General features: G+C 40.6%; 1 protein-coding gene across 3 annotated transcripts in view; it reads left to right on the top strand.

Moving 5' to 3' along the window:
- ITPR1 (inositol 1,4,5-trisphosphate receptor type 1) overlaps window positions 1–14088 on the top strand; it is a 246665-nt gene extending 232577 nt beyond the window's left edge. For all 3 annotated transcript variants that reach the window (XM_054034479.1, XM_054034481.1, XM_054034482.1), the window contains 2 exons: window positions 5288–5449; window positions 12727–14088. In XM_054034479.1, coding sequence (XP_053890454.1) covers window positions 5288–5449; window positions 12727–12813 — 249 coding nt within the window. In that variant the 3' untranslated portion in view covers window positions 12814–14088. The remainder of the gene's footprint in view (window positions 1–5287; window positions 5450–12726) is intronic.
- Window positions 14089–17746: the final 3658 nt, after the last annotated feature.

Below are 17746 nucleotides of genomic sequence, written 5' to 3' on the forward strand. Positions count from 1 at the left end.
ACTTTCCTGATCCACTTTCCTCTAAGTGCTTCAGAATTGATTCCTTGAGGACCTGCTCCATGATTTTTCCAGGGACTGAGGTGAGGCTGACTGGCCTATAGTTCCCTGGATCCTCCTTCTTCCCTTTTTTAAAGATGGGCACTACTTTAGCCTTTTTCCAGTCATCCGGGACCTCCCCCGATCGCCATGAGTTTTCAAAGATAATGGCCAATGGCTCTGCAATCACATCTGCCAATTCCTTTAGCACCCTCTGATGCAGCGCATCCGGCCCCATGGACTTGTGCTTGTCCAGTTTTTCTAAATAGTCCCGAACCGAATGAAATAGTTCTTTCTCCACAGAGGGCTGGTCACCTTATCCCCATACTGTGCTGCCCAGTGCAGCAATCTGGGAGCTGACCTTGTTCGTGAAGACAGAGGCAAAAAAATCATTGAGTACATTAGCTTTTTCCACATCCTCTGTTACTAGGTTGCCTCCCTCATTCGGTAAGGGGCCCACACTTTTCTTGACTTTCTTCTTGTTGCTAACATACCTGAAGAAACCTTTCTTGTTACTCTTAACATCTCTTGCTGGCTGCAACTCCAAGTGTGATTTGGCCTTCCTGATTTCACTCCTGCATGCCTGAGCAATATTTTTATACTCCTCCCTGGTCATTTGTCCAGTCTTCCACTTCTTGTAAGCTTTTTTGCGTTTAAGGTCAGCAAGGATTTCACTGTTAAGCCAAGCTGGTCGCCTGCCATATCTACTGTTCTTTCTACACATTGGGATGTTTTTTTCCTGCAACCTCAATAAGGATTCTTTAAAATACAGCCAGCTCTCCTGGACTCCTTTCCCCCTCATGTTATTCTCCGAGGGGATCCTGCCTATCAGTTCCCTGAGGGAGTCAAAGTCTGCTTTTCTGAAGTCCAGGTCCGTATTCTGCTGCTCTCCTTTCTTCCTTGTGTCAGGATCCTGAACTCGACCATCTGATGGTCACTGTCTCCCAGGTTCCCATCCACTTTTGCTTCCCCTACTAATTCTTCCCAGTTTGTGAGCAGCAGGTCTAGAAGAGCTCTGCCCCTAGTTCGTTCCTCCAGCACTTGCACCAGGAAATTGTCCTCTACACATATAATGCGTCCTGGTTTACTTAAATAATTTACAACAAAACAACTAGAACTAGGTTAACGGAAAGGGTGGTGCTGTAATTTCCCGAAGGAACAAGGGAACCTCCTTTGGGCAATCTTACAGCAGCCTTTCATCATGATTATTAAAACTGGATAGTGTTTGTCTGTAATGAAATTCTCACCTGTGACCACAATTGTCAGCCTTTGGACTGTTTTGAAGATACAGCAGTAGTCATTATTTTATATTCAAGTGCTGTCTTACTCTGCCTCTGGGAATGGTGTCCATATATTGAGATCTCTGTAGTTGCTTTCTTCATGTGAACGGAAAAGGTAGCTAATTAGAAACCTACAGGAACAATGAAAAGTTAGCCTGTCTGTGAAAACAGACTAATGGCATTAAAAAACTAAGTCTAAAGAAATGGAGGGCACATTCCTCCCATTTTTGAAAAGGTAGACAATGTGAACTCCAAGTGGAGGGAGTTGCATCTAGCCCATTACTGAAGGAAAAAAAGTTAGCTTGATGTGAGGTGGAGAAAGAAACCCTCTCACCCCACAAAAAACACACGCATCGTGCTTTTCATTTTCAAAGCACTTTGTAATGTACCCATCTATTTTATGGGCATAATTTTTGAAATGGCATGCTGCAGAATTTCAGATATTTTGCTTTTGCACTTCTTGGAAACCTTCAGACAGAAGGCTATAGTAATGCAATTTGCTTGACAAACCGAATTGAATTAACCCTCACAATAGCCCTAGGAGGTGAGTAGGTCTTATGCCCAATATTCAGATGAGTAAATAGAGGCCCAGAGTAGTAGTAATGACTTCCCCAAGGCCACATGGCACACCAGTGGCAGACCTGAGGCTAGAACCCAGATTTCTGTGCCTCTATATCGTGCTTCCTTTGGAAAACATGATTCTTGAGGAACATGGTTACTCCATCTTTAATTTATCAAAGGGTACCTTCTTTCTGCCCATTTTAACCATTGGATATGTTTTTAACTGAGGTTGCGTTAGAAACCTTTCTTAGAACAGACTTTCAGTGGAAGCAGGGAAAAGCAACCACTTCTCAGAATGCATTACATCTGCATCATGCACTACAGCTTCCTCTTTTTTTTTTTTTTTTTTTTTTTACCATTTCCAATCATGGACATTTTAAGAGGCTGGTCAACATCGCCCCCATGTCTGAGATTGTAATGATACTTGTTTTACAGGGACTTTTCCAACTTTACCTAGAAAAGAGCTAATCTGAAACCCAGCATTGTGGTTAGCCAACTTCCGTCAGTGGCTTTAGTTAGTTCGTCTGTTTAAACAGAGGAAGCTGCTACTGTGACGGGAAGAGGGAGCTGACTGCATAGCCAGGATCGTGATGCTTCGGCTTGTAGGAGGACCACAGCAGACAGTACATAACAACATTGGTATGCAGGATGCCAGTAGTAACGGGTGGGGGGGCGTGGAGGCAGGGAAACAGATTAGGAGTGGAGCTTCAAGTCTATGGCTCACTTAGTGTATTTAAAACAATAGCAAAACTTGTCACCAAAAGACGTAAGGCTATGTCTTTAAAGAGACTTGGTGCTTTGCTTAAAGTTCAACAGAAACTAGATCATCACGATAAAGCTTTTCTTCAACCTTGAATAGAATTTTTCTGTGCGAACGGGATCCTGCTGGGAGACTCTCACAGGCTTGGGGATCCGTGACACAGGGATAGACTGCAGTACTTACAGACCCAGCAGGCTTGTCAGCAAATGGCCTTTTAATATTCCCCTTTTTGTTTTTGATTCATTTTTCGTCGTCTTAGTTTTAAGGTTTTAGTGTTTTTGTTTAAAAAAGAAAAGCAAAGAAATTGGGGCAAAATTCTAGATGAAACTGTCCTTATTCCCTTGCTTCTTTTTGTGGTGCTGGTTGTGTTTTTAAAAACAAAATTAAACTCATTCTGTTTTCTCTTAAGGTAGAATTGAGGGGATTATAACTATGTATGTATGTACAAGTATTGGCTATTATGCCTTTAGCTCTTTATTTTAGTAAAGGAGTCTAGACAATTACATTGGGTTAAAAAAAGGTGTTTGGGGGGGTGTAAGTGAAAGGGCCAATCCAACTTGCAATCACTATGCTTTACTGCAGGGGTTCTCAAACTGGGGGTCGGGACCCCTCAGCAGGTCACGAGGTTCTTGCATGGGGGGGTCGCGAGCTGTCAGCCTCCATCCCAAACCCCACTTTGCCTCCAGCATTTATAATGGTGTTAAATATATAAAAAAGTGTTTTTAATTTATAACGGGGGTCACACTCAGAGGCTTTCAATGCGAAAGGGATCACCAGTACAAAAGTTTGAGAACCACTGCTTTACTGCATTATTTTGTCCCTTTAATCCTTCCCTGCTTGATACCTGCCCATCCCTTCAGCCAGACTTGTTATTTGACTGGGCATTTCAGTTCAGTTACAGCGGGATGTTACCAGATAAACTTTGAGTGTTGGCCAGACATACAAGCTGTGTATAATGAAGCAGCAGTGAAGTGATTAAGCTATCTAAAATTGATTGGCAACATGTGGTACATACCGTCTTGTGGTAAAAATACCTCCATAAACAAAATTCCTACATAGCCCGTTAACCCTTAGCAGAGATTTTTAAACTTTTCATAATAATTACTAATAGTACACGGCTCTTATATAGTGCGCTTCATCCACAGATCTCAAAGCACTGTACAAATGGAATCAATAGTATTATCCCCTTTTACATTGAGGGGAAACTGAGGCACAGAGGTGACGTGACTTGCCCAAGGTCACACAACAGGCAGTGGTATCTCTTAATACCAGTACCGTCAACCCCAAGTGTTAAAATGCCATATCCCCCAAACTCATGATATTTTGCAAAAATGATACATTTTGGATTCTTTTATTTGCTGTCTGTCACGTTTTCAGTCCTTCTCCACAATTATGAGGACTAGAGATTTTTTTTTTTTTTTTGTAAGTGAAACCCGAAATTCTTGTGTTATTTACCTGCCTCCAGGAGTTGGGGCTTTAAGAAAACCACCAAGTATCACAAGACTTATGATAAAATTGTGAGAGTTGGCAACACTCTCATCCTGTCTCTCTCTCTTGGATCAGTTTTTCTACCTATTTCTGATCCCGCAGACCACCTCCCTTTTCCCTAGTGATCAAATTACACCCTCATTGCTTATATTGCAAAAAATTTCAACCAAAATGTTTTGATTGTCAGTTGGGGCAGTATTTGGGTGTTTTCTCCAGAAAGCAAGCACTTTGTGATAAGTCATTTTTTTCCTGTCAAATAAACAGTTTTGACAAAACAGCCCTAATTCTCAAACACGACCATTCAAGGCCACATCTAGCATGTTCATCTTGACTATGCGCTTTGAAAAGGTGTCTCTCATAATGGGAGATTGTAGCAATAAGGAAGCCAAAAGAATGTACTATGGATGTCTTTGCAAAGCAGTATTTAAATTCTTTATTTTTCCCTTGTGAAGCAGGTTTGGATTAAGCAGCCAATTTAGAGTTCAGTTTTAGCAGTTCAAGGAAGAACCCCTGTATATCTGTGGATGGGACGCTGGATGTCAGTGGGCTCCGGAATTCTGACAGCTGATTTCTAACAATGGTTAATGCATCTTCAAGTAATAACTATGGCAAGTTTGTAGTAGAGCAGCACTTCTTAAAGCCGGTCCGCCGCTTGTTCAGGGAAAGCCCCTGGTGGTCCGGGATGGTTTGTTTACCTGCCGCGTCCGCAGGTTCGGCCGATCGCGGCTCCCATTGGCCGTGGTTCGCCGTCCCAGGCCAATGGGGGCTGTGGGAAGCGGCGCGGGCCAAGGGACGTGCTGGCCACCCTTCTCTGAACAAGCGGCGGCCCGACTTTGAAGCACTGTAGTAGAGGACTCGTATATTATGGTGGAATATACCTGCTTTTAAGGGTGAAGGAGTACATTGGCAGGAAAGGAGAAACATAGGCTACAAAACCTTTATCCCTCTTACTCTTCAGTAGCTATTAAAACCTGCAGTGCTGTCCTGTCTTTCCAGTGATAAAACTCTGTGGTGAGGCAGTTCTAGAAACTTCCCAACAGGGTGCAAATAAAACTGAAAGTTTGAACTATTAAGAGCTTGTGACTGAAGATTTTTCACACCCACAGCCACACATGCACAGAGTTGTCCTAGCAATAATCATGTTCTTGTGTCTGAATTCCAGGAAAGAAACCTTGATTGGTTCCCTAGGATGCGCGCCATGTCCCTTGTAAGCAGCGATTCTGAAGGAGAACAGAATGAACTCAGGAACTTGCAGGAAAAGCTAGAATCTACCATGAAGCTGGTCACCAACCTCTCTGGCCAGCTGTCGGAGCTTAAAGATCAGGTAAGGAAGTTCTAGCAAAACACAGTTGCAGTGAGGTGGATTAGCTACCGATAAACTTCAGTTAGATGGAGAATACTGGGGCCTCCCAGAACATTTGGAAAATTAGGGGAATATACAATCACTTGCTGTAAAGCTGGGGATAGAAAGGCATTTTGGATTAAAGAGTTTTGTAAAATCTGGATTAATCTGTATGGGGAACTGGATGTTTACAATTTAACTGACTATATAAACAATGTGCAGAACTCTTTGTTCACTGCTGCCACAATGAACTAGCTAGTTTAGAAGAATCACCAATCCAAATTCCAGTCATACAGCCAACCGGCTTGTGGAGAACTAAACATTTTCCAATGTACCCATCTTTTGAAAAGTAAAAGTCTGAAAAACCAAATCAAATTCATATTGTGAACTGTGTATATAATGATTTCTTACCCTCAGAGTATAGATCAGTCCCCCTAAATCATGAAAATATCTTGTACGATACTGCCCATTGCCTTGTATAGTAAAGATTACCCACTGCAACTTCAGTTTTGAGTCAGTGTTACTCAGCAAACTTTGTTGTAATACTCTGACTTCTAATTGGCAGTAACACTGCAGTGAGAACTCGAGGATTTGAATGTTAACTTTTGTTCTAGATCAGGGGTGGACACATTACGGCCTGTGGGCTGGATCTGGCCCATCAGGGCTTTGGATCCGGCCCGCAGGATTGCCATCTCCGTGGTGCCACGGGCCCCATGCTGCTCCCAGAAGCGGCCGGCACCAGGTCCCTGTGGCCCCCGGGGGAGTGGAGGGCAGAGGGCTCCGCATGCTGCCCTCATCTCCAGGCACCGCATTCCACAGCTCCCATTGGTCGGGAATGGGGAACCGCAGCCAATGGGAGCTTCAGGGGAGGTACTCGCAGCGCACGGAGCCCTCTGCCCTCCCTCCCCCAGGGGCTGCAGGGACGTGGTGCCAGCCGCTTCCAGGAGTGGCGCGGGGCCAGGGCCTGTCTTAGCCATGCTGCCACTCCGGAGCCGCTCCAGGTAAGCGGCGCTGGGCCTGAGCCCACACCCCTCCTGCACTCCAACCCCTTGCCCTGAGCCCCCTTGTACACCCTGCATCCCTCCTGCACCCCAGCCCTCTGCCCTGAGCTCCCTGCTGCACTCCGCACCCCCAGCCGCGCCCCCTCCTGCACCCCAACCCCTTGCCCTGAGTCCCCTCGTACATCCCACACCCCTCCTGCGCCCTGAGCCCCTTCCTACACCGTACTCCCTCCCGCACCCCAACCCCCTGCCCCAGCCCTACATTCATAGCCCTGCATGCAATTTCCCCACCCAGATGTGGCCCTTGGGCCAAAAAGTTTGCCCACCCCTGTTCTAGATCCTTCCTTTACCTAGTTATTGCAATGGTTCTTAAACATTTAAGGTTATATTTCTTTTAGAAACATTACTCTTTCCTGTGATTGTGTGGCCTGGCAAACAATGAATATTTTATTACGGATGACATCCCAAGGTGAAATGCAAGTTGTACAGAAAGTTACCCTTCATGAAATTTTTACTATAGTGGATTTTATTGTATTCTGGTCGTGTGTGTGTGTGTGTGTGTGTGTGTGTTTTGTTGGAAGTCTGAACGCTGCTAAATCCCAAAATATGCAGAAATAGCTGCAAACTCTTATGCAACCTAGTGACCACTCTCTTATTGTTACGTACTAGAGGTACTTGTGGCTACGCTATCCATAAGTGTGTGACAGCAAAGAAGGCAGCTCCAGCACTTAACCACAGGCATCCAAAAAGGCAGCCTGATCATTTACTCTCTACTTCTGAATATTGCCCTAAAATAGCTTTTATTTGGTTTTCAACAGCAACATCCCTGTGAAGAGAAACTGAAGGAGTGTCCCAAGCAACATAGTTCTTGGTTCTCTGTTCCCATTTTCCTCTGTTTAAATGGACAGAGACCCTCAAAGAATCCTTTAAATAATTATTTAGACAGTGTCTCTTCCCTTTTTACACTGCACTTCCTGTAGGCCTACAAATGGGAGATCTTGGCCCACATGGCAAAAATCCATGTTTTTGGGAGGTACCACCTGGAGCCACTGCAGTCATGAGATCAGTACGGTCAATCATAGGTGCTTCTTTACTATTTACTATTAACAGCAGAAGCAGCTTGGGGGAGGTTCTTTTGGACCATATTCATCTCAGAGATGGGCCTCCCCAAGGAAGCCCAAGTGCCATTTTGTGCTTGAAGTATCCAACTGAAGATAAAGGGAGAAATGCTGTGGCTTGTCTGAAATTTTAGATGGCACAAAATTACCTGAACCAGAAGAACACGCCGACACCTTAATTAATTGAATTTATAGATGTATGCATTGGGTAAAATTCTTTGCTAACTTGCACCTCCTGGAATCCCAGAGCAGTTGATGGAGTTACACAGGCCACAAGTAGTCACTGAATTTGGCTTATTATCTCTTCAGCTTTTGATTTTTTTCCTACTGTAAAATGGTTGACAACTTTCTCCAATATTAAACTGATTGGTTGTTGCCACTGAGCCTCTTCCTAGGGATGTTTCTATTATCGTGATTCCCATTTTAAACTGGGATTAGTTCCACTTTGAATTAAATGAGATGCCCCATGCTGCAGGAAGCAACTATTATAATCCAAACCTAATCTATATTAGAAATAGAATGTTATCCTTCCGGAGATATACTACCTGCCTGGCACAAATCTATAACCTGCACCATGCTTTTATACAGTCTTCCTAACTGGCAAAATTCCTGTTGTTCAGGTCTCCATGTACTGCAGCTAGAGTTACAACTGAAGGTTTTATGGTGCATGGGACATACTCTTGCCAGCAGGCTGGGTAGGAAAAACATATGTATTTGAGCACAGAGTAGGAAGCGAATTAAAATGTTGCTGGTTTTTAATGGAACTATTTTATTATATACTTGCTTTGTAGTTTCAAAGTAGAACACTGTGCAAGCAGGATAGGAAAACCCAGCAAAGGAATCTACTATCATGAGTGTGTTCTCTGTGTTAGTAAATTTACATTGATAAAGTAGTTAGTCTTTGCAAGAGGGTACTGGCTGAGATGCTTGTCGTCCTTTTTTTCCGCTCTGTGCTCTGCTCCTCTGGTGGTGATGGGTAGTCAATAGGTGGACCCTGGGTCAAATCCAGACTGCCAGATGCTTTTGAATGTATTGCCATACAGTAATACTCTTAATACAGTAGTCTAATAAATTTTCACTTGGTGCCAAATGTATATTTTTATCAGTCCATAATTTTGTAGCTAAGTCACATCTCCTTTTAACCTTGTGTTTGATGGAACCATTGGCACTGATCAAACTTCCTAGGTACACATAAGATTCTACTTGTTCTCTATCAACACTTTATTTATTATCCCTTTTCCAAGATGCAACCACTTTTTCGTCTGAGCATTTATTGTTCAAGTCGACTGCAACAGTTTTCCAAGGTAGCAAAGAATATTATTAGTTCAAATGTGTCTGCCAGTTGCACATCATCATCTGCATAGGTTTACAAATTTAACTCTAGATCATCCAATCTCCCGTCCTGCAACTGGTCTAACATTTAGTGTCCAGTTTAAGAACATGATGAAAAGTGATGGTGATTCCACGCCCCCTTGTCTTACACCACACTTTGACTTGACCCAGTTGCTTAATTTTTCACCAATTATGGCACTGCAGAAGTCTTCATAAATAGCTTCTATAATTGCAATAATCTTATCTGGAGCTCCAGGATTTTGCTACTTTCTTAATGTTTCTCTCCAAACCAAATCCTCTCTAATTTATGCCTTAATATACTCATTGGGTAGCTGTCATGCCACTTTGCCTGGAAACAATTATCTTAAACACGTGATGTAGGTCTTCCTGTTAGAGGGTCTGACTCATACCCACTGCAGTCAATAGGATTCTTTCCATCAATTTCAATCAGGCCTTGGATCATGCCCCAAATGTATTTATTTCTAAAGCTTGCAACTTTCCACTGCCCAAGCACTAAGAATCTTCCCTTGTACTTTGTGAAAATGAGCTTTTAGATAGCTACTTCACTGCAAAGGCAGAAGAGGAAACCAGCTTCATTAATGTGATAGCTCTTAGGAATTCCCCTAAGTACTGTCACTGAGATAACCCTGCTTAAGTTGCAGGATGCTCCAATTATGAGACGAAACCAGTACATCTCTCCATCATATTAGGAAGAACTGTCTCCAGGAAGAGGAGCTAGCTCAGGGATTGTTCTGAATCAAATAAAGGGCAAATCTTTCATTCATTTGCTTTGTGATCTGAGTGATCCTACAAGTTTCTGGGGATTATGACGGTCATTAAAACTGAAATTCTGTGTGTCCACTTTGAAAATGCCTTTGAAATAAAATAAAAATGCACCAGGAACAAATGAAAATCTGACCATTTTTAATTCATTACTGTAAATGAGTATGAAGCACTTCCAAAAGGCATTAAAGCAACAAGCTACAAAAGTAACTCACTCTCCAGTTAAGTGTGGTGATCAAGACAAAAATTGCTCCATGGGGTCTTTGACGCTTCCAAACGCCATACTAGAACAATGTGATTCTGCATCTAGGTATCATTTTGTTTTCCACTTGCATTTAGTCAGCTTATGCTTTCTTAAAAAACTAAATTCCTCTTGTTAACTAAACTTATATCAAAATTTAGCATTCTGTTTGTCAACTGCTATCCTTTCCTCATTATTTTACCATTTTGTGTGCCTCCTTCATATCTAATTGTTTGAATCCAATTGCTACTCAAAACCTTGCCCCCTCTGAAAGCATATGTTTTATTAATTTGTCCAGTGGAAATAACAGAATAATGGAAATAAAACCTACAAATAGGTTTTCTCTGTTCGTATTAAGTAGTTAATTATATTTTCAAAAATAACACCAATTTCAAATCCCATATAGCATTAGGAAATCTAGGGGTTAGAATAGGGGAACTGAACTAGGGCTTGGGTGCTGCTCCACTCCTTTGGTGTGACGTTGAGAAAGACACAACATGATTCAGCTCCATTTGAATCTGTGTCCTTCCATGAAAGTAAGATGGAGATCTTTACCCATTGGTTAAAGGAGCATATTTACAGATATGTACATCATGGAGGTGGATTAGATTAATTAATGGTGTTTAAAATGCTTTTCAGTCCTCTAATGAAAGGTGGTAGTAAAAGGATCATTCCGAAGATTGTTCACGGCAATCCAGTCTGGTTGATTCATCTTGCCATGCCAAACTCCAAACTTAATTATTCAATTCCTGACCTTAGAAAGGGGGAATTTATTCAGTCTCTGAACATATAGATTTTATGTAGCTCTGTTCAAGTGTGTTTACTGGTGGAGAGCTGAAAATGCAAACAGGCTATCTGTTATCTTGGCATTGATTTACTCTCCCTATCAATTAAGTTAGTCAGTATTTGGAGTGAAATGTCCCAAAAACGAAGAATTACACTGATTAGTAACCTTAGGTCCTTGCATGAATATAGATATTATAGAAAAAGCACTATTTGGTTCAAATGAATTCCAAGCCAAAACAAGGGCCAATAACAATTCATAGGATATGAAAAATGGTGGAAATTCACATTGTAGCTCAACTTTTTAATGAAAAATTATTGTATAAGCTGTACCTGGTTCGGATGCTAAATTTTGGTAGTCAGAGCAATATCTAGAGACTGGTTTCTTACAACTTGCTCTTCAATGTAAATGTTTATTATATTAAAGTAACTCCGAAAACAGAACAGGAGTATTGATTAAAAAATTCTAAATTGACAGATGCATGGTAGCCTGGCTCCATTTATTTGTATTAAGTCTCAGTATGCTCAATCCAGGGGAAGCAGCAATAAAAATGGAACAAGATTGTGGCCTTTTTGTGTGTTGACCAAGTAATGCCCTGGGGGGTAAGCAGTAAGAAGGTTGGGTCTCAGCACTTTTATGTAAGTCTTGGAATTTGCAGCCATTGTGATGGTAATGTGATGGAGGCTGAACAGTACCTATGTTATCAAAGGAAGAATCGACTAGAGTTGGGGAGCCTGAGTTCTACTCTCTGCCAAAGATATCCTGTGTGGCTTTGGGCAAGTCTCTTCAGGCCTGCTGTTCAGAAGTGCTGAGCACTTACATCTCAGCACCTTTGAAAATCAAGCCCTCCGAGTTTGTCTACACTGCAATTAAAAATCCACAGCTGGCCCATGGCAGCTTGCAGGGCTCAGGCTAAGGGGTCTGTTTAATTGCAGTGTAGATGTTTGGCCTGAACTCGAATCCTGCGAGCCCAAGTCAGCTGACACAGCCAGCTGCGGGTTTTTAATTGCCGTGTAAACGCACCCTATATCTCTTTCTGCTTCAGTTTCTGTAAAATGGAGATTCTTACCTATTTCACAGGGGTGATGTGAGGCTAAATTCATTAATGTTCATGAAATACTCATATACTAGAATGATGGGGATTACAGAAATGCCAGTGTTACTGATTAAATTGGTGTGTTCGTTCTCTCAGACTTTCAGACCTTAGCAGATTTCTAACAAGGTATTGGGAGAGGCTGAATGCAAAGAAACATGGATGATGGCTGCTTTGCAGTGCTCTGCATCACAATAATGAAGGGATATGCTTCTCTATTAGGAGTGTCACTCTTTAGATCATATACCTTCTTCCGTCTCAAATTTGTGGTGGTATTACATTTGATGTAAATTATTATCGGCAAACATCCAGAATTTTGGGACTGAGGTTACAGAAAACGTTTTGTGGAAAAATATGTAGTTTTGCTCCTGTGTCCCTTATTTTGCATTATTGCCTGATATCTGGGCTTTGGCAAATCAGGAGGGATGTTTGCATTCTTGTTACCCAAGAGCTGGGATATTGAAATGAATTTCCACAAACAGATATTTCCAGACTGAGATGGATTCTCCCAACATACAGTACCCCTACTTTCCCCAAATAGATTGTGGAAATAGTGGGAAGTCTACAGAGAATTATCGACACAAGAAGTTTTTGAAAGCTACCATCTAGGTTTTTTCGTGCCAGTAATGTGGCCCTTCATATAACATTTTTCTTGCAAAACAGCATCTGTCATCTCTGAATACTTAGTCACATGAGCAGGTTCACAGATATCCCTGCTGGGTTCACAAAACAGGGGCTATGATTGCCTTTTTAATCTATTCATGTTTGGCATAGCAGCCGGAAGTGCATTATTTGTAGAAAGTGGATTTCAGAATAAACCCTAACCACAAATACACCAATGGTTCATTCTGTGAGCTGACGTACAGGAAGTGTCTCGGTCTAATGAACAAACTTTTTAATTTTCCAGATGACAGAACAGAGGAAGCAGAAACAGCGTATTGGTCTCCTAGGTCATCCTCCTCCCGTGAATGTGAACCCACAGCAACCAGCATAAATCAAAAGGGTCGCATATCCCTCTCAAAACACCATGAATAATGCTAAACAAGAGTTCAGATTCAACCACTAAGGCTGCTTCTATGTATGATTAGTTCATTTTGTAAATACCCTGTTTTTATATGTATGTATATGACTGCTACTATAAAAATCTGGGCATATGTATTGTAATTAGATCTTGTTGGCATGTGATGGGGGTAATACTTGTGCCAAAAGTATGAAAATTGCCTTTTATTGGAAGGACCATCGAGACCCCTTGAATTGCACTTGAAAAGGATTGACTAAAGTATGTGACTTGTATTTTGTATTTAAAAACGAGAATAGCTAGTATTTATGTTTTTATACAATTGTGCAATATTAAATATGCAATCACAATATACTGGTAACTCCTGAACATCCTAAAGGGAGTGCACATCTTTGAATCTGGTGTGTTAGTCCAATGTAATAAATAGTTTAAAATTACAGCTGTAAATGAGGGTGCTGCCAAACTGTATTCCTGGTGTTTGAGACCCCTGGGCATTTTTGTACCATGCATGTAAATATCCTGAAATGCCATATCTGGCTGCCTCTTCCTCCCAGGGAATCTGAGCTGTTAAATTGGTATAAACTTAAAAAAAAAAAAAAAAATTGGTTCTTAAATGTTCTTTGGAAGTCTCCAGATTATGAGGGGTGTTTCAAGTGATTTATTTCTTAAATACAGGGGGGCCCAGAATCTCAAATGTTAGTTTTCAAACAATTCAACAAATTTCTTAAAGGGAACTTTTTATGCAAAATTAAGTTTGGGATGAAAATACACTGCTGGTAAATCAGTGTAATTTCTTAGTTTTGTGCCATACCATTTAGAACCCATAAATGATGGTTTCTGAACTTAACATTCCCCATGTAGCCTTTTCTTTTTTGGTTTGTTCATTAGAGACGCACATTCCCATCCAGGAGTATTAACAAACATGCATTGCAGCATTGAAGTATGAACTATCCTATTTTAGGACTTGTAGTTGAGCACTGACATAGGTAGTACTTATGAAAGAGCCTCTTGTTTGGGGTTGAGTTTGTTTTCCCTCCATTTGGTCACTTTTGTTCCTGGTATGAAAAATCTGAAAGGAACCTCTTTTTTTATATCTGTCACCTAGTTTTGTACATGGACCTCCTTTTACAATAGCTAAAATTCCTCTGCAATAGTGTCTAAAACAACAGCAGAGTTATGGATGAAAAGCTATGAAAGTTTGTAAATGCATAAATAGAAATATTTAAATAAATCATGCAGAATAATACTGTACGATTGACAGACTGCTGGTAGTTTGTTCCCTTCCCATGGAATTGTATTAGTTAAACCTGCTATCCTAATCCATGTTCCTTTTATTAAGCTAACATTCCTCTACATGAAAACCACACAATTGGGTAGCTAGAATACTTTAAAAGGTAAGAATGTTCTTAGAATGCTGAAATGAGCCATTGAGGGGGTGATCTTTTATTAACAGAGCAAATAATTGGCCTTTGACAGTGGAAGCTACAATGTTCTATAAATCTCTCTAGGGATGGTTCTCAAGGTTTTATGATAGATGCCTTTACTCAGAGGCTCTTCATCAGAGCAAGGATAGGGAGCCTATGTCCCAGCAATTGTTCTGTCCACCCCGTGCAAGCTGAAACCTGCAACAGAGCTTAAAACACACTCCAAACCCAAGCACAGTGCTCTCAAGAGCAATCACTACAGATCAGAGTGCACACACTTGACTGGGAGGCAGCAGGAACTTGCTGTGGTACGATTAATAAGTTCTCAATGTGGTAAAAAGATACAGTTGTCTGCAAAGGGTAGGAACCACTGCTCAAAGTCATAATGAAATATCATTTGCAATGAACGGGGGGGAGGGAATCCTGATTAATACCACTATAACCAGAAATATTTTTATGACTTGAATTTTTTTTGATTTCTCAAGAATACCAACAGCTTCGTTTTACTTTCTGCCCTTCATTCTCCCCTCCCCCCAAAAAATTAACACTGTCACCTATTTTCTTTTAATGTTTAGTTTTGCAAATGAGCACTTGGTATGCACCAAGTCTTTTGGTACTTTGGTTATTTATTGCTCTAGTGGATATTCCATCCAGTAATATTTGTCATTCTCCCCCCACATCGCCACTGAATCAATCAATGAAAGAATCAAGTTAGTCTTCCTCTCCCGAATTTCTGTGTCTCTTGTGTTCCTTATTCTCACACTTCTCCCGTGTGGGGGAAAAAAACAGAAGGGAAAAGCTCCCCACCTTGATGTCAATGGCAAAGCTCCCATTTACTTCAGTGGTGCTGGATCCTGGCCATAACAATGACTGGGGCTTCTAGGCATTACCACAGTACAAATAAATAATAGAAATGGGACCAAAAAAACCTCCCAGCTCCAATCACAGCCAAGTTTAAGGGGATTCCAACTCCTGATTCAAATTTTTCAGATCATGCCTACTTGAACTTCATACAGAGACAAATTGAGAACCTTTAAGTGCAACATTTATGTGCTGTTAATCTTTTGTATCCAACAAAAGCTGATTGGGCAACTTACTAGAGAAGACCTAAAGCACTATTTGCATATCATGGACTGTAAATGATAAGGAAAAATTCCTCCAGCTCTAAAAACAGGTGCCATCAATGCTTTAAACCCAAGATGCTTGATCATATCTTTAATCTGGGATTCAGTGTTGGGATCCAAGGGGGGAGTGACAACTTCAAGACACTTACACGTCTATACATTAGAAGACATATGAGATTTACTGTCTAGCTCGTGAAAATTTTTCTAACCGTATGATAACCCTTCCTAAAGACAGATCTGAAATGAACTATTATCCGGTATATGAAATCCTGGAAAAAGGTGTGGAGTTGGTATGTAATTTTTTTTTAACTTAGTGGAATAACTTAACAGCAAAAGGTAACTTCCAGGAACAAAACTACTACTGCCAAACCACAGCCCTAATGTGAGTACAGAAGTAAAGGACAGAGACTCTGCCTTCCTTCTTAATGTGTATAAAGCCAAGCCTATGTTTTTCCTCAATGAGTAAATAATATGAGCCCCACAACTTCGTTTCCATCTCCTGACTGGTAGGTAATTGGGGAAGAGAGAAGGGAGATGCTGTTTAAAACTTTAAATATTTCTTTAGCAGTTTATATCTATTTTATTTAGGACATTAGATGACACCAGATTTTCTAAGTACCTCCTAAATATTTTTCAAACAAAAAAAAAAAGTCTCGCCCCACTCAATCTATAGGAGAAATAGCTTGACTAGTTTTATACGCGTTCCATTTTGTTTGGGTGTGAACAACTTAATGAGGGGAAACCAAGAAGAAGGTGCAACCTACTCCCCTCAACCCCCGTGAGAGGCAAGTCTTAATCTCTCTACCTCACTTTCCATAGCTGAAAAGTAAGTGACTTGATACAGCTTACAGTGGGTAGTTAGTTAAAGAATTAAGAACTCTCAAGTTCTAATCTGCCTCCCAGTCCTATATGTACACCACATTTCTCAGATTCGTAGGACTTTTAAAATGAGATTCCCCTCTTTTAAAGTTTGGGGGTATAATAATTTGTCTTAAAATAACTTTGTCTGTGGCTAACCTGAACATGTTCTCCTGAAGAGGAACAAAGAATCTGCTAGTTTTACTAATAATGGAAAGTTATAGAGGTGAGGTATCTCCACTTATTTTTCACTTTGCATCAATGGCTGAATTGCTGGTTGAGAATTTTCTTCACTAATGAAGCAGGTGACATGCTAATCAAGACAATGCAAAAATGTTTAGAAAATATAGTTGTAATGCAGTGGTCCTATGATTGCTACAAAGACAGTCTAGACTAGTCATCATTTTACAGCAAATTGGCACAGAACAGGACAAAGAAACTTGGATTACGGTTTGTGTGCTCACTGCAGGGACTCTCAATAGAGCTTGTGTGATGGATACCTTGTTATATAATGGAGTCTTGATTGATACTTTGTCAGTCAAGTCATAATATAGCTCCACATAACAATTCAACTTGTCTCCAAGACTGGGAAATGCTCCTACACACATACTTAATAGGTTTTTTTAAAATTGCCTATTGTATTTTTGAACAAGAGAAACTTATTTGGAGTACTTTTCCTTTTACGTTTAAAAGATAAGCATCTGAAGACACTGCCTTGTGTTTTCTCTGTTCCATGGTCCTACTAACAATTCTTTAATTTTTCCAGACACTTGTAACATGCCTAAAATGGTACATTAAAAGACTAATGCATACAATGTATCACCTGCAAAAATGTCCAAAATGGTCATTCAAAGTAGCTGCGGCAGTATGACATACGGAAACTCTGAAGATTCTAACATTGAATTTATTTTTTAAAATGAGACTGTTTTGATCATCATGGGACTGGTTTCCTAAACTCTGCAGTGTAGACACCTTAACTTGTGTATTTCCTGACTTTTACGTGCTTAACTGTACAACCTTAATGCTTATCAAGTATTTGCATTTACAAATGAAATAACCATGTTGTTAATCTTTTAAAGATATGACTGATATCATCCTATCATGATTCTTAGAGTAGAAATAGTGCAAATACAAATGTCAGCTTCACATTTGTGGAGTATTGGTGAAATAAGTGCTAAATATTGCAAGGAGGTGAGAGATCTTTGAGTCTGATATTTTTAACTACCTTGTCCACCTTTCTTCAGACTCAATATTGTAATTTAATAAATGTCAAACATGTCTAAAAGTAAACTGAACTGTGTTCTTGTCCCATGCCATAGTACAATGCTGATTTGTTTTTAGCAAATAGCAAAGATGCTGGAAAACCCCTACAAAGATTTCATTTTAAACAAAAAGTACCAAAAACTCCACCAGTTTTGCATCACAAAGTAGTGGTTAAAGTAAAGATTTGAGTAAAGCAGCATGTTTGTGGTTTTTGTGGGTGGATGGATCTCAGAATGACAA

This window comes from Malaclemys terrapin, chromosome 7 (assembly GCF_027887155.1).
Source record: "Malaclemys terrapin pileata isolate rMalTer1 chromosome 7, rMalTer1.hap1, whole genome shotgun sequence".
In the NCBI taxonomy this organism is placed as follows: domain Eukaryota; kingdom Metazoa; phylum Chordata; order Testudines; family Emydidae; genus Malaclemys; species Malaclemys terrapin.